General features: G+C 38.1%; 1 protein-coding gene across 2 annotated transcripts in view; it reads left to right on the forward strand.

Moving 5' to 3' along the window:
* PDSS2 (decaprenyl diphosphate synthase subunit 2) overlaps positions 1–27662 on the forward strand; it is a 251015-nt gene that overhangs the window by 132144 nt on the left and 91209 nt on the right. For both annotated transcript variants that reach the window (XM_065911355.1, XM_065911356.1), the window contains one exon: positions 22284–22482. In XM_065911355.1, coding sequence (XP_065767427.1) covers positions 22284–22482 — 199 coding nt within the window. The remainder of the gene's footprint in view (positions 1–22283; positions 22483–27662) is intronic.

Here is a 27662-nt window from a genome sequence, read left to right on the forward strand (position 1 = left end):
GTTGATGCGAACAAAGCATTTCAAAGTATAGGTTGGTGCTTCATCATTAACTTTAGTCTTGTGACTTTTGTCAGTTGATGTCACAACCTTAGTATTATTTTTAAAATAGTTTATTTTTTTTAAGAATATTTAATTAAGTAATGTGGTGTTTGCTTATTTCAGACAGTCTGTCTTTGTTCCTGTCAAAGCCATGCTGGCAGGGCATTGCTTTTCTTTTCCCTTTTGTTAATATTCTGTGTTAGATAATGGTTTTGCAAATAATAGATTCTGAGGACCTTTGATCCACCATTACTGTAAAATAAAATGCAACTTAATTTTTTTCTGGGCGTAATGGTTTTAACCTTGTGTACTAATTTGACTGTGCTTGTGGGGGCAGATCTTTAAATGAGACGCAAATGAAGGAAAAATTGCTAATGCCGCCACTGTATATCTAATGAGCACTGTGTAATAAACCATAACCTCTTCGACATTTCTCTGGAAAGCGACATGATTATTTTGGATGGCTAGCCCTTTGTGGATGGCTCATTACCGTCTGGCATAATATGTATTGATAGAGACCGTAATTGTCAACTCCTATTTGACATGCTGCTTCTAATAAATATGGCTTGCATTGCTGGAACCCATCAATGGTTATATAGGAAGCTGTAATTAAAGAAAAAATTGCATATTTTAGGTTAAAAAATTGTGTGTATGTATATAAAATATCTCTATACAGGATTGTCTGCTCTTCTCTGCCCCTCAACCCCCCTTTGCAGCTTCTTATCTTAGAGTATTTGAAGTTTCCCCTGAGGATTGGTGCTCTTTTATCAGTATAGGACCAACATGTGACAAATCCCATGTGTGTGTGTTGTGTGTATGTGTGTGAAAGAGAGAGAGACTGAATTTCCTCCCCACTTAAAAAAGCATCTTCATTGACAAAGAAGTGACAATATGAAAAGCTCCTAGATTTGTGTAAGATCCATAAGACTGTAGTGTATACTTCTGAGTTCAACTCGTGAAGCTAATGCTTTGTAGCCAGACAGTCTCATATTATTCACTTTTCCCATGGTTTTCTTTAACTTTATTTTTTCCTGACTTTATTCTCATTTTGTTATAAGAAATTTATATTCTTTGCTAGGAAAAAAAAAAGAAAGGTACCTGAGAAGCCAGATTACTATGCAATATCAATCTCAAGTATATTAAAATCCCACCAAACACCTTATACAATACTTAAGTTGGCCGGGGGGAGGAAATTAAAGGCTAGAATTGGGCCTACCTCTTGTTATAAAGCAAATGTAGATCTAGTCAGTTTATGTCTGAAAATGTAAAAGTGGGATTCTAAAGAATAGTATTTTTGTTACCCATTGTGTAATTGTAATATGCTGTGAACTTCAGACAAGCAAATGTATGCTTGATTTATATCCTATAGTTCATGATCTTTATGAAATGGAATCCTCAGCATAATACATGAAATCATACCATGAAAGATGTTTATATTTCCTGGAGTAGGCCCAAAAAATCATGTAAAAACTTAGGCAGCTCTCAGGTTTCTTTTTAGCAATGTGAAGTTTGATATCATAATTTTCAAGCTAAGAAAATGGAGGCCCATTTCACCATTTTGGTGAAGAGAAGCAGGTGTTTAGAAGAGCATAGCTCTATATTCATCTCCCCATGGTTTTGAATCATGGTTTTGCTCATTTGTCTAGGCACATTTCTTGATCTTTTTGAGCCTCAGCGTTCCCATGTATAAAAATAGGGACAATAGGACCTAGTAGGTACTCAATAAATATTGTACTACTCTTTATTCTCCCTTCTTCCTTCTGCCCGTCACAGATGACATTTCTAATCTAGTGCATTCTCTATTTTCTCAAGGATGTCCTGTCCATGAAACATGTAATCTTAATTTTGTTAGGTGATATTAGCTAATCCTTATTAGTAGCCAGACCCTGTTCAAATTTTCTTACACGTGTTAGCTCACTGAATTCTCACAGCAATTCTGAGATTATTCTCATCCCCTTTTAACAGATAAAAATGACTGAAGCACACAGAGGTGAAACAACTTGCCCAAAGTGACACTGATGGGACCAGTATTTGACCCCAGGCAGTCTAACTCCAGAGCCCACACTCTTCAGCTCGACTGTATTACCCCAGCAGTTTACCCTTTCTCATGTCACAAAAGAAAGAGAAGATTCTCATAAGGTTCTAGAGAGGCCTGGTCTGCCTTTCTTTGTAAGGCTGAATTATTCTTAAAGGACAAAACCAACATAGCTGTCAGGGATCGGTTGGGTATTTCTAGGGAAGATAAATGGTAAACTATATGAAGAAGAAAGCAGCTAGGCTATGGGATACCAAGGAAAGGGGGAACTGAGCAATGACTGTTCTTATGCGAGACCTGCCAGCAAATAGCAAATATTTGGAGCACCCTTTATACACTATGCTGTTTCCTCAGTATGGACTGCCATTCCTACTTTTCTTCATCTGACTTAACTCTTGGTGGTGGTGGTGATGGTTTAGTTGCTAAGTCATGTCCGACTCTTGCAATCCCATGGACTGTAGCCTTCCAGGCTCCTCTATCCATGGGATTATGCAGGTGAGAATACTGGAGTGGGTTGCCATTTCCTTCTCCAGAGGATCTTCCCGACCTGGTAGTTGAACCTGGGTCTCCTGCATTGCAGGCAGATTCTTTACCAACTAAGCTATAAAGGAAGTGTTCCTTAATACACAGCTTAGCTCTCATCTCCAGGAAACCTTCGCTGACCACCAGGCTAAGCTAAATACTTTTTTCTGGACTCTCATAGCACACTGGGCATAAGCCTATACAGATATTAGTGGGAATAGCATTAATAAGTGAGAGTAATAACTATCATATACTGGGTACAGACCATGTGCCAGGAATTGTGTTGAAAACACTTTACACATGTCTCACAGCAGTCTTAAAGGGCCAGTAGTGATAGATTGGGCTTCCCTGGTGGCTTCAGTGGTGAAGAATCTGCCTGTTAAGGCAGGAGACGTAGGTTCAATCCCTGGGTCAGAAAGATCCCCTGGAGAAAGAAATGGTAACCCACTCCAGTATTCTTGCCGGGGAAATCCCACGGACAGAGGAGCCTGTCAGCCTACAGTCCATGGAGTCGCAAAAGAGTTGGGCACGACTTAGCGACCTAACAACAGTGATAGATGAGGACAGTTAAGGTTGGGGACATTAAATAGTTTAGTCAAGATCATACAGCCCGAAGTGGCAGATCTGAGATTTAAACCAGGTCTTTCTTACTCCAAACTCCTGTTCGTAAAACTGCAGTGTATTTGCCATGTTTTGTTGACATTGTCTGCTTTTGTCTTTGAGTCAGATTGCAAACACTTCAAGGTATGTACTGTGTCTTAGTCATTTTTTACCCTTAGATCCTATCAAAATTGTGCTTTAGAGAAGAAAGAAATGGAACATTAAAACATACTTATTTTTTTAAATGAACTTAAATTTTAAATGTGTTTTGTAATGAACAAAGTTTAATTTAATTTTCTCTTGACTTTAGTACATTATCAAACAATAAAAACTATATACAGATATTCCTGAGTAGGTTATACTATGTCTTGATTTAGAATTTAAATCAGATATTATATAAAGAAATGTTCATAATTGATAACATAAATATCCAGCAAAAGGTAGTACCACAAAATTACTCAAGATATAGCATTAACAATATGAGTGGAATAATTATAAGGTTTTTTTTAGAAATACAGAGAAGTCAAACTCTGTGTATTAGCAGAGATTCAGAATGACAGCCACTCACCTTTAACCCCCTGAGGAACAACCCAGCTTCATACCCTTTTCTCTCTGTGGGCACCAAGGCTTCACCAGCAACCCTCTCTTAATACCCTCTCTTGGGTCTCCTGCCTTATTAGTCCTTTCCTATGGAGAAGGGCAAGACCTTTACATCTGAAGGCAGTTCAATTAGGAACTATCTAAATTAATGCCTAAACCTAAGACCCAGGGAGACTGAACTGTGGGTACATTTTTATCTTTCAGGAGGGCTTGCTACAAGGGCAAGCCAGGGTGTTTTCTGTATCACCTCCTCTGATAAAGTCCTCACTGCATTCTTCTCTTTAGAATGAAGTTGAAGGCAAAGGGCTGAGTTAGCTTATTCATGTTTTTGCTTTCAATCTGAGTTAGTTCTGTTCTCCTTACTTTGTCCAAGTCATTTGGGGCTGTGGCCAGAGGATGGAGGATGTTCCTGGACTTTTTTCCTCCTTTCTTGTATTGTTCTCATTTCTTTTCCTCTCAAGCCCTGAGAAAAGATACCCAAACCTTTGTCCTAAACCTATGCTTCACCCATATTCCTTTTTCTATCTGCAGCCGTTCTCGAACTATTGCATGGCAGCTGTCGACTTTGCTCATTGTCTGGCAGGGGCAGTGAAACCTGTTGGGGCCTGCAGCATCAGTAGTATCAGAAAGCCAACTGGAGAGCCATTCATTGCCCCTGACCCCCCACCTCATACAGATAACCCCCAGCAGTGCTGTGGCAGCCACGCGTGACATGGTGGGGCTATGGCAGCCATGCGTGGCACTGTGGGGGATGAGCAGCAACATCCTTGTTCTCAGTGATCAAGAAAAGTCCAGCTCTCCTGTTACCTCTTCCATGAAGCCTTCCCATTCTCCCCCCGTATCTTCAGTGATTATAATTGTGTATCCTGACAGCAAGTACAGACTGTGGCATTCATTTTACACTTATCATATGCCATATAGTTTTTTTGGTTAATTATTTTTGTCATTGTAGTCTATATGCAACTAAACGGTGAGTCCTCAAGGCGCAGACCATGTCGTAAACAGTGTTAAGAAAAAGAGTACATGTATACTCATACCTTGATACATACTCATGGATAGAAAAAAAAAACACTTTTATAATTTACATTTCTGGGGTTTGGCAAGTAGGTACTCTATTAATAATTTTACTGACAATGGTGATAATCAGATAACCAAGATTAACAGTTTTCTCAATTTTCACCTATTCTGACTTGTTTGAGTTACAAATAGTCAAGGTATTGCTTTCAAAGCTTTTCTCCCATAAATCAACTCAGGAGTGAGCTATTTCATGTTATTATATGTATATTAAGGTTAGCATAGTTTATTGTAGTAGAAGTAAATATAATCTGAATTGAGTGCGTGTCTATTAAATAACTCTTTCTCATTTCTTACTACATTTTGTTGAGCTTTGACTTCCAAATTAGCTTGTGAACCGTTTGGTATCGCCAACTATCAGGAAGCTTTTTAATAAGGGAAGTTGGTGACTTAGTTATTTCAGGTTTATCTTATTCTTTACAGCCTTCTTTTTTAAAACTTACACATTTATAAAGAAAAGAGGCATCAGTATTTTTAAAATGATTACTGTAGGCTTAGATTACTCTTTAAATGATTGGACTTGATTCAAAGAATGTCTTAGAATGCAGAATGGTGAAAGGAAGATGGTATCCTTTGAGAAAATCATGCTGTGGACATAAGAACTAACTAGATTACTGGGTGAGGAAGATAAAAATGGTAACAGAGTGCCAAGATGATTAAATGTGAAAATGTATAAAAACATGAAAGGCAGGATAAAGCCCATAAGAAGAGGAAAAAGATCAGATTACTTGGAAAGTTAGACATTGCAGAGTTTGCTCAGAATAAACACAATAATACAGGCAGCCATACTCTCAACTGCTTGCCTACAAAAAATGTCTTTGGAATAGAACTGCTTATCTGTGGGTTGAAAGTGTATTAAATGAGCTTCAGGGTCATTGTTTAATTCTTTTTTAATTTTTGGCTGCCCCAGGTCGCTTGCAGAATCTTAGTTCCTTGACTAAGGATCAAACTTGGGCCCATGTCATTGAAAGCACTGAGTTCTAACTGCTGGACCACCAGGGAATTCCTTCCATTTAATTATCTAAATCCAGACTTTTTAAGATGCTGCCTTGTATTTCAGTTGAAAGCGTGAATAACATGTTTGCTGTTTGGGATATATAGTTTTATCCCTTCATAAAGCTCATGTATTTTCTGAGGTGAACAGGGGGCTTGTTCAGATGTCTCTGTTTCTAGCTTTGTTGGGATTTTTTGCGATTTACTTTTAATTGGAGGATAATTGCTTTACAGTATTGTGTTGGTTCCATACAGCAACATGAATCAGCCACTGATATACATATGTTCCCTTCCTCTTGAACCTTCCTCCCACCTCCCACCCCATCCCATCCCTTTAGGTTGTCCCAGAGCACGAGGTTTGAGCTCCCCGCATCATACAGCAAATTCCCACTGGCTATCTGTTTTACGTGGAGTAATGTATATGTTTCAGTGCTGCTGTCTCAGTTTATTCCACCCTCTCCTTCCCCCACTGTGTCCACAAGTCTTTTCTCTGTGTCTGCGTCTCTGTTCCTGCCCTGCAAATAGGTTCATCAGTATCATTTTTCTAGGTTTCATTCATACGCATTATTATACAATGGTTTTGTGGTTTTTGGTTTTGTTTTTTTGTCCCTGCGAGGCTTTAAGCTCCTTGGGACTGGTAAGTACTCCAGTGTGTTTATGGGGTAAGGGCAGAACCAGGCACAGTGCCTGGCACATCACCAATACAAAATTGGCAGAACCGTGTGCACACCTGGCCATCCTTTGAAAGTATATTTGGTTAGTTGTTTGTTTAAAAAGTATGTTCTTAAAATGTGTGCTTATCTAAATAAGCATGTTACTTGCCTTTCCAGGAGTAGAGGTGAGCACTGTGGGTCCAGAAGGCCAGGATGAGAAGTCATGGTTAGACACTGGGAAAGGCAAAGATAACTAGAGGTGTGTGGGGAAGGTGCAGCCGAAAATAATGTGGTCTTAGAAGTCTCTGTAAACATGTTTACATGTAAAAAAAAATCTGAAAGAAAATGTACCAAACTGCAAGACAGATAACTTCTGGAGAAGGAAGTAGGATGAAGGGATGATGAACCTGGTAGGACCTCATAGGAATATAATTTTAAATTTGCTAGTAACCACACTAAAAATATAAAAGAAAACAAATGAGTAAAGTTATTGTTAATAATATATTTTATTTAAGCTAACATAGCTAAAATATTATCATTTTAACATCGTCAATATAAAGTATTTGTTACTGAGATTTTTTTTTTACTAAGTCTTTAATGCTTAAGCACATCCAAATTCAGACCAGTGATGTTTGAAGTCCTTAATAGTTGTATGTGGTTAGCGTCTGCCACACTGAACAGTGTAGCTCAATATATTTTTATATTGTCTTGATTTTTTTTCCATAAAAGTATGCTTTCATCTGACTTGTATGATTTATTTTTGTAAGTAGTCCGTTTAACTGTTGTGAAGGTTTAAAGGTGAGTTTTAATCCTATCTTAATCTTCCTTTACCACTTTCCTATGAAAAAGAAATTTGGATGCCATGCTTGTTTCACTTGAAATTAGTAGTCAAGGATTTTCATTCCAGTTAACACACAGTAAGTCCATACTAAAATTAAATAAAGTAGTGTAATTTGAAAAAAAGAAATGAAGATAGCTTTTTATCACATCTAAATTGTGATTCATAGACTTTTTCATTACTTCGTATGTGTTGTTTCTTTGGATGTAAACAAAAACACACTAAAGGAGAAATGTGAAACTGAGGAGTTGCCTGGGATGTGGGGTGTGATTATAAAATAATATGGGTTTTTTTTGTTTGTTTGGGGAATTTTTGGTGAATAAACAGACTGTGTATGTTTACCTTTTAAAGTAATTTGCTTGAAAGTTGTATATGGATACCATTTTCTGTATATGTCCTTTGAGATACCTTATAGTCAGTTTTTTAAGAAGCAAACTTTACTTTCTGACACCTGATAGATCTGTAACTTATATTTGGGTTTGAAGAACATGTATATCATGTGGACATTTTATTCTTTGTCATTGATTGTATTATTTTTTAGTAAAAGTATGTTGACATTTCCATTTTATAATTGTTGCTCTTTATAATTAATTTAAAACTTCAAATACTTAAAAAATTAAAACAAGGAACCTGAATAAGGAATGACTCTAAATGAGCACCAGGTTTATTTTTTAGGGTGATGGAAATGTTCTAAAACTTGTTTGTGGTGATGGTTTCACAACTCTGTAAATAGTAAAATTCAGTGAATTGTACAGTTAAAAATGGGTGAATTTTATGATAATAAATTAAATCTCAACAAACCTGTTTTTAAAAAAGAAGATAAAGTAGCCTTCAGTGACCATATTAAGAGTTTTTATAGCCATATATGTGATCTGAAAATAGCTTTCTGCCTGGTAACAAGAGTATTTTGTAGGATCTAATTGTTTAAAGTGGTATTTGGAAATGCCATTTGATGTGGAATCTTCCCATCTTTCCCTCTCTTGGGTAGTATTTCCTGGAGAGGCTCTCTGACATTTCTTTCCCCTGTAGAAATCTATTTCTTTATCTCTAAAATGGAGTTAATAAGTAAACTTGGTGAAGATTAAATGAGATTTTGTTTTAACAAAAATCTAAATATCTGGGTTGTAGTAGGTTATGAATTGTGCCTTAACCTGCACACTGAGTACCCGCCCGTGGTTTTTACCGTCCATGGTTTAAACACATGCGGACCCACCGTCCTTTCATACGCAAAATATTTGGGATAACATTTAGGATCTGTGACTCTGGATACCTAGGTTGATTAGATAGCCAGTGTAAGTCATCAGATTTAAAGCATGTCATTACATAGCCTGTATCCTGACACCTTTTTTCATACGAAACAAATCTTTGCCACTTTATGCTCACCTTACCTTCACATCTCCCAGCCTCAGACACATTTCATGGTCTAAATGAAGCCTGCCAAGGTTCCCTTTTCAGACATCATTGCCTCCTGTTATTCAGTTGGAGAGGTCTTTGCAGAATGACATTTCCCTCCCACAGTGCTTCCTGTGCCCCATTTAACATGCAGCCTTCGCATTTCTCCTAACCCCTACTTGCTTTCAAAAGAAGAGAAAACTCACACCGCAGTCTCTCATGAACAGTTCAGAACTCACAAAGCCCTGGCAATAGGCAGTGGATCCAACACTAAAGTTCAGTAATGATTCTGATTCCCCTTATTTTTAAACAATCTCCCAAGAATCACAGGTAAAAATCTGCTTATCTTCTTTGTTTGCCATCCCACTTCTACAACCAAAGTGTGTATGCCAACTCCAATTCACTAAATATTTTTAGGTTTCTCACATTCTAATATAGCTCCCAAGCATTTTCTGGTGTACTTTCTGGGTTTCACTGAACTGTTATTTTTCCCAGTCTGATTGAGCCTGTAGAAAATTTCATAACTCCATGATGAATCTTTAAAGAAAGGTTTATATTGAAAATTGAAACACCAGCTTGCTCATTGTAACCAGTTCTTTAATCCTCCACCTGCCATAATGTAGCGATGGCTCATAATTATCAGAGCAGAGAACCAAACTCTTGTATTTCAGCAGAAAGAATGACACTGTGGGGGGGCAAGTGACAGAATCTACACTCCAGTGAGGAGGGGGACAGGGTTTTTGGAAACTTTGACACAGAATCAGATGTATTTGTATAACCATTTCATGTAGAACTGTGCTGCAGTCAGAGAGGGGATTTTGCTTTTCTTCATTAAAAGCTTATTAAATGAAGAAATAGGACAGTGGTTTTGCTTCAGTAGATGGGGGTCAGAGAGGCGGGTCTGATCTCCTCAGGATATTAATGTCTGCCTTCAGCCAGGGGAAATGAGCCGTCACGTGAGTTAGAGGCAGCTTTATGTGCTCATCACTAGGGATTCCCATATGTCCGGGGAGCTGCAACAGTAAAAAATGGCAGAGCTCAGTGGTAGAGTGCAGAGGGCTCTCATTGGAATTCATGTCAGGAAGCTCAGCTCGGTCTGCCCAGAGCAAATCTGTTTAATGTTGATCAGCTGTCCATCTGATAAACTGAATTGATATGGGCATTCCCTCCAAGGACTGTCCTGACAGTGACAGCCGCAGCACCCAGATGTCTTGTTAGGTTTTTTTTGTAATCTCAAGTATTTTTAACCCGTTTTGTGATATGCAAACCCAAAAGTACTTTTAGGGACCTAGCTAAGGAGGCCTAGCTAGGCTTGCCCTTTGCTTCTCTGGCAGAGAGCAGCCCAGCCCAGCCCAGCCGCCTTTCCAGAAACCACATACTCTTAGGTTAGCTGTCCCTCTCCTTATAATAAGCATCTTGGTAACCTGCAAGATAATTACGTGACAGTGTCAAGTTGTGTCTAGTTTTTCAAAATAACGTTTCTTGAAATGTTCTTAAGGGCAGTAAATTACCTAGCTTGGTTATGGTTTATTAGTTTCACAGGTGTATTAAATGACCACTAAGCAGAAATTTATTATGTTCATGCATAAAGAGAAACTGTATTACAGGTTTTGTTTTGGTTGGCTGATTTCTAGTAGTAACTATTATGACTCCTGCTGAGTCCCTGCATCCTCTGCTTTCTCAAGTATGAGTACCAACACGGAAGGCAGCTCACCTCTCTGTAGATTGTTAGCAGGTATGGAGGGAATTATTACAGAACACATCAATACTGAACTGTCACCCGTTTTTTTTTTTTAAGTAACTGTGAGAAGATGGATATGTTAATTAACTTAGCTGTAGGAATCATTTCACTGTATGTTTATTAAAGCATCATGTTGTACACATTAAATATATGTAATTTTATTTAAAATTTTTAAAAATACTGAACTTTCTTTTATGGAAACTAATCAAGAGGGATAAATCTTTGTGTTAAGTTGTAATTATTTAAAAATCATTTCTGCAAAACTATTAGTAGCTCAAAATTACAATATTGAATATGAGAGAACTTTACTTTTGTTTAAAGATTCTCATTGAAGTACTACTTAAGGATTTTGTCTTTTCTTACCCCTCACTTTGAGATCTTGTGTTTTCATGGGACAGAAAGATTCTAACATTGCTTAGATATCTAATCATTTGAATGAGACCAGATACAAAGACCGTTTGCTTTCTGCCTCTTTTCTATGTATGCTGATTTAGACTGTTAGGTGAGCTTTCCTAAAAGAGATGCAGACCCCCAGTCATTTTTAGGATTGCTCAGTGTGTGTGGTCAGAGCTGAAAGAAGGCCTGGTCAATATTTCAGCCCTTGAACCTGTGACTTGATCTCTATTTGGAAGTTACCATTACTGCAGCCTACAGCTTTGAGATTCTGGGTTCAGTCACCATTTTTAAAATCAGAATTCTCATTCCCATATGATAGAATGAAGCTATATCAGTTTTGATTGCTGCAGTCATGGAAAACCTTAAATTCTGAGTTGACAGTTAAAGTTATCACCATGAAAGTTCCTTTTACCTAGTATTAAAAGCATATACTGTTTCTTTTTATTATTGCTATTTTGGTATTTTTGAAGTATATGTAAGGAATTCTGCTGCTCTTACCAGGTTTCCTCCCTACTTTCTCCATTCTTTGCTGTTGTGGAACTTTGTTTTTGTGGGGCCCTGGAGAGAGAAACAAAACACAGATGAAATAACTAGTGTAAATGCTGTGGAGGGGAAAAAGGGCAGGAAGTAGAGCTAGGGAGTGCAGACTGGAATGGAAGGTTGCTATTGTAAATGGAGTAGTCAGCGAAGGCCTTACTGGTCCTGTGCACTTTGTGGGGTTTTTTTTTTGTTCCTTCATCTGGGACATAATCCTGTGCCTTTTCATTTAGTTTAACTTTTTGTGGTGGTGGGTTTTGTTCTGGAGGCTGCAAGATTGTACTTCTTGGTTCTCCTGTCTGTGAGGCTGATGGGACAAGGGTGGAAATGGTGTTTTCAGAATCACAGCTAAAGTTGTGAAGGAAAGACCATCTGGTTAAGACCCAGAGACATGGAGGCAGCAGAGAAGAAATAAATATCTCTCTCTCCTCCCAAACTCCAGTTTCCTTCTGTCAGCTTCCAATCTAAGTGGAAACCAGCTAGCTTGTATGGGAGCTCAGGAGATGCAGAGTGTAGGGGGTCAGCCTCCCCATGGTGAACAGAAGGGCAAAGAAGGGATCAGAAGAATGGTTTATTACTGAGGGTATTAAAGCATCAATCCTATGGGAAACCAACCCTGAACATTCATTGGAAAGACTAATGCTGAAGCTGAAACTCCAATACTTTGGCCACCTGATGCAAAGAGCCATCTCATTGGAAAAGACCCTGATGCTGGGAAGGACTGAAGGCAAAAGAAGGGGGCAGCCGAGGATGAGCTGGTTAGATAGCATCAGTGACTCAATGGACATGAATTTGAGCAATCTCCAGGAAATAGTAAAGGACAGGGAAGCCACGTGTGCTGCAGTTATGGGGTTGCAAAGAGTCGGACTGACTTAGCAACTGACCAGCAACAAAATTAAAGCATAGGAACCAGTAGCCAGATGAAGAGATTCATAGGATAGCAAAGGAACTTTGGTCCTCTTGACGTTTGGAACCTGGCACAGTAGCACCTGAAGACTTTCTGCTCAGGTACGCTTTGAAGGAACCTGAAGAAAGCAAGTGACTAAATCTTGCAATTATATAAGGAAAGATTAGTCCAGACACAGGAAGAGGCAAAAGCCCTATGGTAGGAACAAGCTTGCCATGTTCAGGGAGAACCAAGGAAGCTAATGTAGCTAGAGAAGAGTGAGCAAAGAGGAAAAGAGTAGTAAATGAAGTCATAGAGGTAAGAGGGTAAAGGTTCGGGGGAAGATTGTGTTGGTCCTTGGAATAATCCGTTGTTGGGACTTTGGTTTTTATCCGGAGTGAGATGGGGAGCCACTGGAGGGTCTTGAGCAAAGGAGCAAAGTGATGACCTCATGGTTTCTTCATCTCCCTGCTTGCCTCATTTCTAATCGTTTTCATTTTTGCAAAGCTAATGGACTAAAAATATTATCTCATTATTCGTATAATATTCCATTTCCAAATTATTAGTTAAGCATCATTTTATATGGTTTTGGCCATTTGTGTTTCTTCTGGAATTGCTTCATTATATCCTTTCCCATTTTGTTCTTAAGCTGTTTATCTTTTTCCTATTAATTTCTTGTCCAATTTGGACAAGCTCCACATGTATTTTGAATGTAATCTTTTGCCTGTTGTGTGTGTTGCAAATGTGTTATTTCAAATCTGTGTTGCCTCAGCCTGTATTTTATTATATAAACATGTTTGTATATTTTAGCCACTCATTTTTATTCATTATTTTCTTTATAACTTATAACTTCCTATTTTATTTTGCAAGGCTTTCTCACCCCAAGGTCATAAGAATGTTTACCTAAAGTTACAGTTTTGTTTTTCACATTTATATATTTGGTTTATCTAAATATACTAATATTTTTATCCCTGGAGTATAATAGGGATCTAACTTCATTATATTTTCCCTTAGTAGATAGCCAATTGCCCCAACATTGTTTGTATATAAGAATATTCCATCTTTTCTCTAACAATTGGAAATGTTATCTTTATCATACATAATTAATTTTTCAAATATATTTGGATCTCTTTCTGGAATTTGTTCCACTAATCTATTAGTTTGTTCTCATGGTGTTTCTATTCTTTTTAAAATTGCAATAACTTCATAAGTTTTAAAATCTAGAATGGCAGCCTCTTCCAAGATTTTCTTTGTAATTTTCAAATTTATTCTTCCCACATGAATGTAAAAATCAGTTTTCCAACTTAAAAAAAAAATCTTTTAGGGCTCAAATAAAATGACTTTTAAATAAGTGACTCTTGCCTACCTGGAATTTTGTATATTTTGTGTTTTGGGCTTTAGAATCAGAGAGTCCTGGGCTTGAACTCCATGTCTGCAGTTTACCTCCTATGTAGACTTGAGCAAGTTATTTAGTCTGCCCACCCAGCTTCCTTCTGAAGAAAGCAGTAGAGATAATGCTTACCTCGGAGAGTCTGTGAATTTTACATAATTTTATTTATTAATCTGTTAATTGAACTATTATTATGCTTGCAAGTTTATATAAAGTTGCTCAGCATACTATAATTAATTGGCTCAAAGTAATTTAGTAACTGGGAGCCACTTCCACTATTAGGCATTTTTAAAAATAGGATATTGAAGTATCTTTGGATGGAATGACATGATAACATGACATTTGCTTCAAAAAAACCTGGAAGGAGAGTGAAAGATGTAAGTAAAACAAGATTAGGGTCACAGCGGTTCTTTATGCTACATTTTCAACTTTTGTTATATTTGAAAATTCCCAAAATAAAGTTTTTTCAGGAAATACATCTTTTTAAATTGTTGAAAATGGCAAAGGGTAAACAATTGTTATTTCTAAGGGGAAATATTTTTTATTTACTGTATCGTAGACCTCTCAAGAAGAAAAACAAGAGGAAGAAAAAGGAAAAAATAGAATAAGAAAGAAGACTCTATTGTCTTTTATCTTTGCCTGTGTGATGAAACACTATTGACCCTTCTGTTACTTTAACACAAACTTAAATGTGTAAAACATTTTTTAGAGATTTCAAGTTAATATTTCCAAATTGGCTCAGATGGTGAAGAATGTGCCTGTAGTGCAGGAGACTTGGGTTTGAGCCCTGGGTCAGGAAGATTCCCTGGAGAAGGGAATAGCAACCCACTCCAGTATTCTTGCCTGGAGAATTCCATGGACAGAGGAGCCTGGTGGGCTATAATCCAAAGGATCCCAAAGAGTCAGACATGACTAAAGCAACTTAGCATGCAAGTTAATATTAGGAACAATTTCTGATAAAACTATTCATCAGGAGACCTGGCTCCTGTGTAATTTATTACTTATCCCTGGAAGGGCCTGCTACTGCTGCTGCTAAGTCACTTCAGTCGTGTCCGACTCTGTGCGACCCCACCCCTGGGATTCTCCAGGCAAGAACACTGGAGTGGGTTGCCATTTCCTTCTCCAATGCATGAAAGTGAAAAGTGAAAGTGAAGTCACTCAGTCATGTCTGACTCTTCGCGACCCCGTGGACTGCAGCCTACCAGGCTCCTCTGTCCATGGGCTTTTCCAGGCAAGAGTACTGGAGTGGGGTGCCATTGCCTTCTCTGCTGGAAGGGGCTAATTGAGCTTAATTGATCTCTGGGGTCACTTCCAACTCTGAATCTGTAAATCTGACTTTTTAGTTTACATCATTCCTTATCTTTTGAAACTCAAGAGTGACAGCTGTTCCCTCTACCTTTATAAAATTGATTACTAAGTAAAGAACTATTAGTTTAAAAGATATTTATAGGCAGCCTAGGGAAATAGGATAATATCATTTATAGTGTTGTGAAGAAGAGAGGTGGTGAGAAGAAAGATGGCTCAAGTAATAATGCCAGCATAGTACAACAAATGACTGAGTTGTGTTCAAAGGCTTTCAAATGCAGAAAGAGTTAACCTTGGGGAAGTGAGGAAAGACTTCCCAAAAGTAATGCATGGACTGATTCTTAAAAATTATTTAAACAAAAATTTATTTCTCATTCACCCTATAGCAGCAAAAGTATGGCACATGTATACAGTGGACCTCTGAAGAGGTGTTAAATAGAGCAAGGAGATTTTATTTGTAAATAACATGAAACTGTCTCCAAGAGATAATATTAGGTAAATAAAATCTGAGTGCAGAAATATAAACATAAATTATCTTTATTATTTTTGTAATATAGTTTTTATTGACTATGTCTTTTAGGAGTTTGAGTCCAACAAACAATAGCTTAAAGGAAAGTGGTATTTATTTATCTCAGGTATCAAGAACTGTAAAGACAGGTACATCAGTGCTAGTGTAGCCCTAAGACATCACCAGAGGTCCAGGCTTCTCATTTCTTCTTGCTCTACCATCCTTAGGTTGTGGGCTCTCTTGAGATGCTTAAAGTTTCTATTGTGCCCCCAGGCAGCTGAGCCATATTCCAAACAGGAGGAAGGGGTAAACTCAAAATGCCAAAGGTGCATGCGCTCTGAATCTATTCCCTTATATTAGAAACTCAGTAGATTTCTCAGAGACTCATCTAGTGGACTTCTACTTATATTCACTGGCCAAACTGTGGTACGGGATCGCCTCTAGCCCCAAGGGATTTGGGGGAGGTGAGTTTTTAAAAGAGTTCTTTGTCTCTCCAAATACAGGAACAGGTACCTTAGTAGTGAGGGAGAGAGGGAATAGGTTAACTAGCAATGTCTGTCATCTTATATCTAAAGCATAGGATGCTAAACAATTTGGAGAAATGTTGGAAGAATATGAATCAAAGCAGATTAAGTTGTTTAACATATAATTGAAAGAAAGTAATTTGGTGAAAGTTCTTGTAAAAATATTGGTTAATCCTCAGGGTTACATTCAATGTAGTAATTACTTCCTTACTCTGATTACTTAACATAAACAGTATTCACTTATGACTCTTATCCAGTCAAGATTTAGCATGAAGAAATACCTGAGTACTAAAATATATGTACATAAAATTGTATGAATACTTTTTATAAGATACTTTTAAAAATCCATTACACTGAAAGTTTACTAGATTACTTTTAGTGGCTAAACTAGGAATAAGATAATGAAAAGGAAAAATTCCCAGATTCTTTCATACTGTCACTGCTGTAACTCTAAATTAAAAGTTGTATAATGTGGCCCGAAGTTGTTTTTCTAATGATAAAATCTTAGAAGTTGTGAGCACAGTACTAGAGCGGAATTGCAGGACAGATTTCAAGATGACCAATCAGTTCATTTCTGTTTCTTTAGAAAGTAGATACCAGTCATCACAATAATTTTATCTTTTTTCACTATTAACTGGGCTTCCAGGTGGCACTAGTGCTAAAGAATCTGCCTGCCATTGTAGTAGATGCAAGAGATGTGGGTTTGATCACTGGGTTGGGAAGATCCCCGTGAGTAGGAAATGGCACCCCACTCGATCATTATTCTTGCCTGGAAATCTCCATGGGCAGAGGAGCCTGGCGGTTTACAGTCCATGGGGTCCCAAAAAGTTGGACATGACTGAGCAACAAGGCACATGCGTAACTATTAACTACCAGTCTAAGTAATTTTTTTAATCCCCAAATCTTAGAATTTTAGGACTGAATATTAAATTTAGAACAGAAGTCCCTGAAACTTAGAGCTAGAAGAGACTTTCTGCAGTTCCCCTCCTTTCAGAGATGAGAAGACGAACGACCTGGGGGTTTTAAGGAATTTGCCCATAAACTGTCTGTTATAAGCAGAGGGAGAATGGTTATCTCCCTCTGATTGAGCTAAATCACTTGGTTTGGTATAACCAAATGATTTTTGAAGCAATTTGATTACTTTCTCCAGCTACTATAACAGAGAGTCAAGTCTAGTCATACTTTCTCCTAGAAAAGTTTTCTTCTGTAGCGCCTAGAACTCACGGTGAAAATTGGACAAGTCTGTGGTGAGCATATATCAATCTTGGTAGCATTGTAACTTTGCCCCCTCCCCCATTTACTATTCATCAGGTAAATAAACATTTTAAACTATCATTGGACACTATGACAATGAGGCTCTGAGTTCTGTCTTTGTCTTTCATAAACTGAATGTTCCAACCAGGTATTTAAACTCCCCACACATGCTGTAATTAGAATCACAAGTAGATAAAATAAGTAAAAGTTCTTTGTGAATCGTGGGTACTGTACAAATTATGGTTTTCACTTTCATTATTACCACTGTTTTTGTTGTTTCTTGCCGGGGTCCAGCCTCGGCAGGATCCAGGGGGTACCCTCAGGATGAACGGCGTCGGCGAGAGAGAGACGTGAGACTAGCCTTGATAGGGCCAAGTCTGCGAGGGAGAGAGAGAGAGAGAGAGAGAGAGAATGACCAGACGGGGGTGCAGAGAGTCTGGAAGAGTCTGGCAATGCTTTATTTTTTACCGTAGCTTTTATACCCTAAGTTAGTACATTTCTAAGGGGAAGATAGTTTAACATTACGTCAGCTTGTCCTTCACGAAACCAGGGTGTTTTCTGCATACTTCTTTGTTTATGAGGGTCTTGTACATTATCTTCTGGCCTTGGGGCCTATCAACACTTTTGCAGGTCAGGTGATTGTAAACCTATTTTCTGTTTTTATGGTGACCTTAACTGAAAGGTAACAGGGTCATAGGAAAGTAGTACAGAGTAGAATTATATTCTTGTTAATACAAAAATTAATCTTTCTGCAAAAGTTGTCAGTTGCGTTTATCTAAGTAGTTTACCCCATACAGACTCTGCGGCTTCAGTGAGGCAGCTTCTGCCTAGTACTCCTGGCTGACAATTAACAACCATCTCATTGTTACCACACTAGGGCTAAGTTCTTATTTCCCTAGATATTTAACTATATTAACAATGGTTTTTACAACACAACCTTAGCACATTAAAGGCAAAAATACAGCAAGCAAAACATAGCAAGCAAATCACAACCCAATAACCACCTATAGAATAATTTTCTTATGTTTTCTAATAGGACTCCTTTACCCCTTAAAAGGGCTCTATATCTATTAGGGCTTTTATATAATCAGGTTTCTTATGCTATTTTATGATTAGGATATTATAAGCAATCATGCATATTAGTACCAAGAGCATAAAGGCATTTGGCTAACAAACTACCAGCAAAGGAGTTTAAATTAAAACACTCCTTTCACCCTAAATAATTTCATAAAATACCAGCACCTGGGAAGCTTATTGATTAAAATTCTAAATTGATTCTTATTTGGGAAGAGATCGGGGAAGGCCTTCCTGCCTGTGTCAGAGAAATTAGGGAGTAGTCCATTGAGGCAGGCATCAGAAAGATATCTTTAAGGTGAGAGCCGGGGGCAGCTTTCCGAAATCCCTGAAAACCTGATCTGCCTTACCTGTCAGGCTTTCTCCTCGTGACCTTGTCATGGGTGGGATCTCATGAGCTGGCCTTTTCGAAAAACCCCTGAAAACCTGATTCGCCTTGCCCGTCAGGTTTTTTCCCTTACGGCCTTGTTAGGGCAGGGTCTCATGAGTCGAAACCCCTGAAAACCTGATCCGCCTTGCCCGTCAGGTTTTCTCCCCTATGGCCTTTTTAGGGGTAGGGTCTCGTGTGTTGGCTCCCGGCAGTTTCTGGCCATGAGGCATTTAAAGATTGCCATTTGTTTAATGAATGGAGTTTTATGATTATGGATGTCTTTATTAAAAGCTCCCAATCATTCATTTTCATCCTTAGGGTAATTCAAAACACCTACAACTTTGACTTGCCTAGTTATTGCTTTTTCATAAGCTGAACTACATGAGAGATTTATCCCGTGTGGAACCCTTCTTGAGGTTTATACTTGCTCATAATCTCATTGTGCAAATTTTTGTGACGTGTAGCAGTGGACGTTTTTGTAAACTAGAATACATTTACAGGATACCAATAAAGTACATTTTTATTCATTTCTTTTAGTTACTCTTTTAAAGAACAGTTTTAAATGTTAGCTCCCTTGAAAAAAATGTTTTCTGTTAACTTCTCAGTCCTTAAACCTCCATCCTCAGTGATTTTCTTTGGGATGTAGTGAGGTTTTCGTCTAAACCACGAATTTACTCTTTTCAGAAGCTGTTTAACTTACTGGTTCCTCTTTTCCTACTTCCCCAATTTGTAGTGAGGTACACTATGTTCACTGGAACATTTTTACATATTCTTTTACTTTTTTTAAGCAAAGGGAGTAAATTAGAAACATGCTTTTTCTTTGTAGATGCCAAATTGTTTGGTTCCTTTATTGCATCTTTATATAATTTGTAGTTGTGAAACTAGCAGTACATTGTTTTTAGAGAAGAGTCTCTTATTATTTGATTGTTTTATATGTATTTGTCTCCTTTTCTAAGGCTGTTATTCTGGGTCAAATCCTTACATTTGACCTTTAGGTCAAATCCTTTTGTTACATTGTCCCTTGGGCTTTTGCTTTAGCCTCTTCTGATCTCTCTACTTTCACTACCTACTTTTTAAGCTTTTATTTAGATATATTTTCTATCTTTCAAGTTAACCACAGGCAAAAGTTTTACAACCATATGTCCTTATAATACCATATGTCCTTGCTCAGTCCTCCAGTAACAGTTTCCTCACTACCTTTCCAAATTCTACTGAGAGTTTGCCATTTATTCAGCCTTTACCTCTAGCCCCAAACATTCAGACCCAAAGCTGTTGACACATAGTTTAGGCTTTTGTTGCCAAAACACCCACTCCTAGATGTACAGTTTCTGTATCAGATACCTATTGCTATATAGCAAACTATCCTAAATTTTAGTTACTTGAAACAACCATTTTATTTCTTACCATTCTGGGATCACTCATGTGACCGCATTGACAAGCCTTAATGCATAAACACTTACCAGGCCTTGCTTATGTCACTTGTGCTAATGTCTTTTTGGCCAAAGTCAGTCACGTGGTGAAGCCCAAAGTTAGTGTGGAGGGGACTACACAGGGGCCTGGAAATGAGGAAATCTGGCTCACAGGGGGTCATTTGCAACAGATTTCAGTGCAGTTCTAGCTCTGTATCACTGTGTGCCTTTGGGCAAGTCATTACACTATGTGTAACAATTTTCTCACTTGTAAAATAAGAGATTAATAATACCGTCATAGGGTGGTTATGAGGTTTACAATTTTTAGTAATTGTTGATTTTCTAATGATTATAGAGTAATTCTTTTGTCATTTTAGAAAATGTACAAACTATAGAAACGTATAAACAAGAAAACAAACATCTGAAATGCCATCTGATACAGTCCTATACTGTAAGTTCCTCAAAGGTCTTCTTTATTTTAATTACTACTGTAGGTATATATCGTGGTTCTTATTCTGAAAGATAAGATCCTTGAAGGAAGGGACCACATCTGTTCATCTCTGTAAATCCCACAGCCTTGTATTTAAGATTAAAAGTGATCATGTGTAAAAGTGCTTGGACTAATGACTGGCACAAATTCTATTTCCACCTAAATTGGAATTTTATAAGATACTAGTAAGGATTCTTAGAAATCCTGAACTTATACTGAGAATCAAGTATCTAAATGGAATTGTGGGGGGTGGCCGTTATTGGTCATCTTCTCTCTGGGGAATCCTGGTGGCTCATGGGATAGAGAATAGGGAATGGTAGAGAGCAGGAAGGTGTCAGGATCCACTTACAGCTCCCAAATAACTTAGTGGAAAAGTCTCTAATAAAAACTTCATTCAAGTCTCTTTGCAAGGGTACTGATACAAAGTTACACCAAACCCTCAGCTGCAGTTGCCATAGTTCTGTCTTCATTTTCATGATGTTTCCCTGAGTTTGATGCTTCAGCTAGGACAGAGACACCAGAAATGTATACCTGATTTCCAATGCAAATATGGTAATGCTAGCGGGGTCATTTTGTGTTGCTATATGGGGGTATATGCAGCAGAACAGATTAGAATACTTTGGACCCTGTCCCCTACTGGCAGTATTGTACCAGCTAAATCAGTAATCATCTAGCTGGTACAGTACTGAATTGCCTCAAAACGAACTCATAATTGATGCCAAATAAGTAAAAGCACTGTGTACCCATTAAAATATGGCATGATTGAAGAAATAAAGTACATTTGAAACCTTAAAAAGAAAACAAAACTCCACAAAACTTCAAAATACTAAGTGAAATAAGTCAAAGATAAATACTATATGACTTCACTTATTTGTGAAATATAAAGAACAAAGCAAAACCCAAAAACTGAACTCATAAAACAGATTGGTGTTTGCCAGAGGTTGGCGGGGAGGGTTGGGATGGGCCAAGGGAGGGAGAAAAAAAATGGGTGAAGGTGGTCAAAAGTTACAAGCTTCTAGTTACATATTATCAAGAAGGAAAAAAAAAATGAAGATATAATGTACTGGGGATATAGTGTGTGAATGGTGACTGTGGTTAATAATACTGTATTGTGTGTTTGAAAGTTGCTAAGAGAGTAGATCTTAAAAGTTCTCATCATAGGGGAAAAAATTGTGACTATGTATGATGACAGATTTAATTAGGCTTACTGTGGTGATCATTTCACAATACAGTCCTCCCTTGGTGCCCACAGGAGATTGGTTCCCAGACTCACTTCAGATATCAAAATCCACGAACGTCCACGGCCCACAGTCTGTCTTCTGTATCCGTGGTTCCACATCTACAGTTTCAGCCAACCTCAGATTGTGTACTACCTACGTATTTATTGAAAAAATGCTCATAAAAGGACTCACATGGTTCTCTGCTATTCAGGAGTCAGCTGTGTGTACAAATAGTGAATCATTACATTGTACACCTGAAACTAATATAGTGCTGTGTCCACTATATCTCATAGAAAAAAACTTCATTAAAAAGGAATAACCTGAAAAAGGAGACACTAATCTATGAAATATTTTGTTGTTGAAATCTAAAGTCTGACAATACTGATAAGATGGTATTCTTTACACTCAGATAAATCTTACCTTTGTGTTTTAGTCAAAGAAGTTTGGCAGAGATCACAGAACTTATCCATACTGCTCTCCTTGTACATCGTGGGATAGTAAATTTAAATGAATTACAGTCTTCTGATGGGCCACTGAAAGATATGCAATTTGGAAATAAAATAGCTATCCTGAGTGGAGACTTTCTTCTAGCAAATGCCTGCAATGGACTCGCTCTGCTACAGAACACCAAGGTAAAACCGGGCAGGGTTTGTTCTTATCTGAACGGCCTTTAGGTGGCTCTTGGTTGACTGCGGGAGTCTCAGAGGTCTGGACACCCTGCTGCCCCAACTCCACACACATGGATGCTCAGTAAAGTTGTGATGAGGTTAATGATGATGATGCAATATCAACACCAGCTAAAACTGGTAAATGCTAGGAAAGAGTTTTGAAATTAATTTCCAGTTGTTTTTTTTCTGGTAACAGATGGAATTATTTGTTAATTATAGGGTAGTGTTAAATACTCAGGATAAAGACGGTATCATAAATATTACCTATCATCTCACTATTCAGAGATAATTACTGTAGGTTACTGTTTTCATGTATTTCCTTCCAGTCTGTATTTGTTTATTCATACCTTTGTATGTGTGGATTTGGGGGTAGCATAAGTGAAAACTTAACATGTGTAAGCTTTTTTTAATCCTACCTTTTTCTCCCATTGCATATATGATATGAGCATTTTCCCATATCATTAACATTTTTCATAAGCTTTCCTAATGGTTGCACAGTATTCAGTTATTTTGATGTAGTATTGTTTATTTAACAGATTCGTTATTTTGGGACATTTAGGTTGCTTCTAATTTTCTACTCTCATAAATAGATTTTCATTAAACATCTTTACACATCAGTTTTTCTTCATTTCAGATTACTTCTTTAAGATAAGTGCCTGGAAGTGGTTCAAAGGGTTTAGTTTTAGTATTCTCGATGCATATTGTTAAGCTGCTCTCTAGAAAGACTGTAGATGTAGTCCTTATTTATCAGTTAGAATTTGGTGTGACTATAAAATAGCAGTGACCAAAACAAGATAAGTTCTCATGTTAAGGTATTATTAAATCTGAAAGAGAACCAGCAATAACTCTTCTCTTTTCCCAGTGCTTTCAGACACCCCAATCAAGGACAGAATATAGGATAGTTGTTAATACAAAGTATACTGAATGTCTAGAGACAGTTAAAACTCCTTCCTGTCTCAGGTGATAGAAGTATTTGACACTGCTGCCCCAGCTGGCTGTTTGGTGTATCACCCAATTGTATGGCCCATGTCTAGCCTTCAAGAGTCATAAAACTACCAGGTAGCAGTTTAGAAACTCACTGGGAAATATAATAAGTGAGAGGTCCATTGTCTATGAAGTAGACATGTGAGAAATCAAGACTGATCAGTTCTGTGCAGATTAAGAGTAAATTGAGCCCATTTGCTTGTATGATGTAAACTAATAACTATTTTATTATTTGACAGTACATTGTTTTTGCAATAAAACTTTTGGCAGCAGCTCAAAAACATAAAAGTATGTATTTTATGTTTAAAAAGGTACTAGATTTTCATTTTTTGGAAAAGTTAATTTAATAAGGAATGTATAACTTGCATAACATGTTCCTTGACGTTTACTGTTCACTGTGGAAGCCATAGTTGGGTTACTGACCACATGAAAAGGAGAAGAATCAAATCTGCTGAAAAACTGTTACGATTAGTAGTAGTTACTACTAAAATTAGTAGTTACTTTAGGGAGACTTCCTAAACATGATGGTTGAAGAACATATGAAGAACACATATGGCTGAAGAAAGTATATATACTTGCAGCTCTGTAATGCCTAACTTTTGTTGAGATAAATTACTATCAAGTAATTAAATTACTATTAAGTGATTAAATCATTTTTGTTAATTCTAAAAATGTTTTCTTTTTCAGTCCATTCATGAAATCAAGGTAAAACTTTTACAAATGTATTCCATCAAAGGTAAAGCCATTTTGAGTGAGACTGGAAATTCAATTTAAAAGTTGAACATGAAAGAAAATTGTTAGCTCACAATAATAATACAAGTACAAATTTAAGTGAAACCCAGCACAGTGTTGTGATAAAAGTGACCATCTTAACTCTGTTGAGAAACTATAGAGTAGTTGGAGCTAATTGAGGCCTACTCACAGTTCATATTTGCATCAAAACAAGCATCAACATTCTACTAATTGAAATAAAAGCTATTGTTACCAAAACTAACTAGTATCTTTATAGTCAGACCTGAGGACTGTAAGATTTGGAGGATGTAGCTGATGTTGAGTATAAAACTGTACTTCAGGGGGAGGAGCTAAGATGGTGAGGACTAGGACGGGGAGGCCACTTTCCTACAAATTCATCGAAAGAACATTTGAACGCTGAGCCAACTGCACAGAACAACTTCTGATCGCTAGCAGAGGACATCAGGCGCCAGAAAAGCAGCCCATTGTCTTCGAAAGGAGATTCGATAACCCTGTCACTGGGAGGAAATGGGCATGGTCACTGGAGAATATATAAAGCATTCAGCAAAGAGCCACGCTCATTCTTCTGCAGAGCCCTGGGCTGTTGTGTCTGGAGCTGGCTGGGCTGTGGAGACTTTTGGAAGTTACTGCCACAAGGCAATGAGCACTTAATCCTTGAACTGAAATTAACAGAATTACTTACTGAACAAGAGTAGAACATTGCATTAACGGTACCCAAAGAAACATGAGTTCCAGAAGCCTCTGGAATGACGTCCCCTGTTGCCTGTGTGTGTGAAGGGTTTCACAGGCCCGGTCATGCTGGGCCGTGGGCCCAGCTTCTGCTTGCCGTGTCTGTCTCTACTGGGAGGAAGGCCCACGGCCTCCCCGCTGCCCCGTGTGCAGGGAAACACCCTATCAGCTGAACCTGAAAACCAGCACCAACTTGAGGAAACTGGTACTTCTTGCCCAACAGAAAGGACCCTGTGACTTACCAAATCCTGCAGAAGAGATATGTGAGATACACAGGTATACCAAGAACTTCTGTAAAGTCACCAAGGATGTGTGTTGTTTACTCTGCTGTCTGTCTGAGCAGCAGGGTGCTCCCAGGCACCGTTCCCTTCAGTGGAGAGCTGAGGAATACCGGCAGAAGCTTCTGAACATAATGAGGTCTGTGTGGGAAAAGATGCAAGAAAATAAAAGAAATCTGAACAGAGAAACCAACAATATCAGAACATGGGATAGCTACATGAGCACGTGAAGAAGATGAAACAGACTGAATGTTGGAAGGTGTTTCACTCAGTCTGCCATGAAGAGAACCCAACTTGTGTGGGTTGCCATGTGCCCAGCCCAAAATCTGAAAGATACAGAGAATAGATATTGGGAGACAAATAGCATTCTGCCCTGCCTTCCCTTCATACATTTTGGTTAACGCATAGTTTCATAAGACAGACCTGCTGGTTTTAGGGAGAACATAGTATGGTGACTTTAGTATGTAGTTTATGTTCATCTGAAAAAGAAGCTAAAGAAAGAAATTGGTTGGCCATATAAAATGGAATTATAAATAATCTCAGTTTACTTGGGAGCCGCTCTGCGTTTTCCCTCTTCACCATACCTACCATGGTCTCTGTTGAACTTTGGGTCTTGGAGAAGGAGGAAGCCTCAGAAAGTGTGGATCTGGTATGGTTTCTGGCTCCCTTGAGCTGCACGTGACTAACCATACACACTGGCCACTCATGGTTTAGACCTACACACCTGAGAGGAAGACATGCCATGGGACAAATTTACATGTTTGCTCTGATCATCAGTTTTAACTCACTTTAAGCTCTTCTGATGAAGTCTTTTTCTTTTTTTAAGATTTATATATTTATTTTTGGCATTGGGGGCTGTTTGTTGCTACACGGGGCTTTCTCTAGTTGTGATGAGCTGGGGCTACATTTCATTGCAGTGCACCGGCTTCTCACTGCGGTGTCTCCTCCTGTTGCAGAGCACAGGCCTAGGTGTGAGGGCTTCAGGTGTTGCAGCTCATGGGCTCTGTACAGTTCTGGCCTAGCAGTTGTGGTGCAGGGGCTTAATTGCTCTGTGGCATGGAGGATCTCCCTGGACCAGGGATCGAACTGGTGTCCCTTGTACTGCAAGGCTGATTCATAACTACTGGACCACTAGGGAAGCCCTTGATGGAGTCTTATAAAAGGTTGGGCTTCCCTGGTAGCTCAGTTGGTAAAGAATGCCTGCAATGCAGGAGAACTAGGTTCTATCCCAGGGTCAGGGAGATCCCCTGGAGAAGGAAATGGCAAACCACTCCAGTATCCTTGCCTGGAAAAATCCCATGGAAAGAGGAGCCTGGTGGGCTGCTGTCCATGGGGTCGCAGAGTCGGACACAACTGAGCGACTTTCACTTTCATTAACCTTTTATATAAGGTTAAGATGGTGGTATTAAGTACAAATATTATTAACATACTGTAATGACACAAACAAGTGATCACTTGCTTTAGCCACTTCACTTTATGGAAATAATATTTAATCTGTTCCTTTTCTTAGCTAGCTTGTATCATTCACACATTCTTTCAGTGTGGTTCAAGTTCAGAGAAAATGGAGGCTCTGTTCTCATCAAAATCAAATCAGATTCATAGCCTGTGAAATCCATTCTTGGTGCTTTGCATTCAGAAGCATCACTATAAATGTTCCAGAGTCTAAGACCTCCACCATCTGCTCCATTAGGCACCGGATTTCAGTAGCACTACTTGATTTACCAAAAAAAAAAAAAAAAAAAAGCTTAGCATATCCAAGCAACAGTTCAGCCTGAAGCTTCTCCTTGAAATAACAATGGTCAAGCATTCCCTTCCCCTCAAGTCCTGTACCTTCATGGTCTCTGCACAGGTTTGCACCTTTAGATTTGCATTTTATCAACCTTTGTCTAATGAGGAGGTGTTTTTTTTTTTTTTTCCCCTTTTTAAGCCATGGTATGTTTTTTTCTGAATTTGATATTCGTGTGTAAAATTGAAGTCTTTATTGTATGCATCCCCTCTGTTCATCCAAAACATTGATCTTTTGCACATTGTTCTTCAAACGGTCATTTAAAGGTTCTACAAGGTCACTTTCAAAAGGTGCTTCACTGGCTCACTTTTCGTGAAATACCTTGAGTACCATGTCGAGGGTCCATAATTGATCTACAAATCTAGGCTTTCTGTAGCCCTATTTTAATCATAATGGATGATTTCCAAATCATATGAATATTGTTTTAAACTGAGTAAGTTGTAATGGGTAACTAAAGTGCTTTATCAGAGAAAATTCTTTGATAAAGCAAATACCCCATATTCAGAACTGGTTCCTTTCATTTAAATACATGGTGGTATTCCCCTTGAAATTTTTTTTAAGCAAAGTAAGGTTTTATCTCAGAAGAGGACTAATTTTGTTAAAAGAGTTCCCAG

The sequence above is a fragment of the Muntiacus reevesi genome, chromosome 19 (assembly GCF_963930625.1).
Source record: "Muntiacus reevesi chromosome 19, mMunRee1.1, whole genome shotgun sequence".
NCBI classification, from domain to species: Eukaryota; Metazoa; Chordata; class Mammalia; order Artiodactyla; family Cervidae; genus Muntiacus; species Muntiacus reevesi.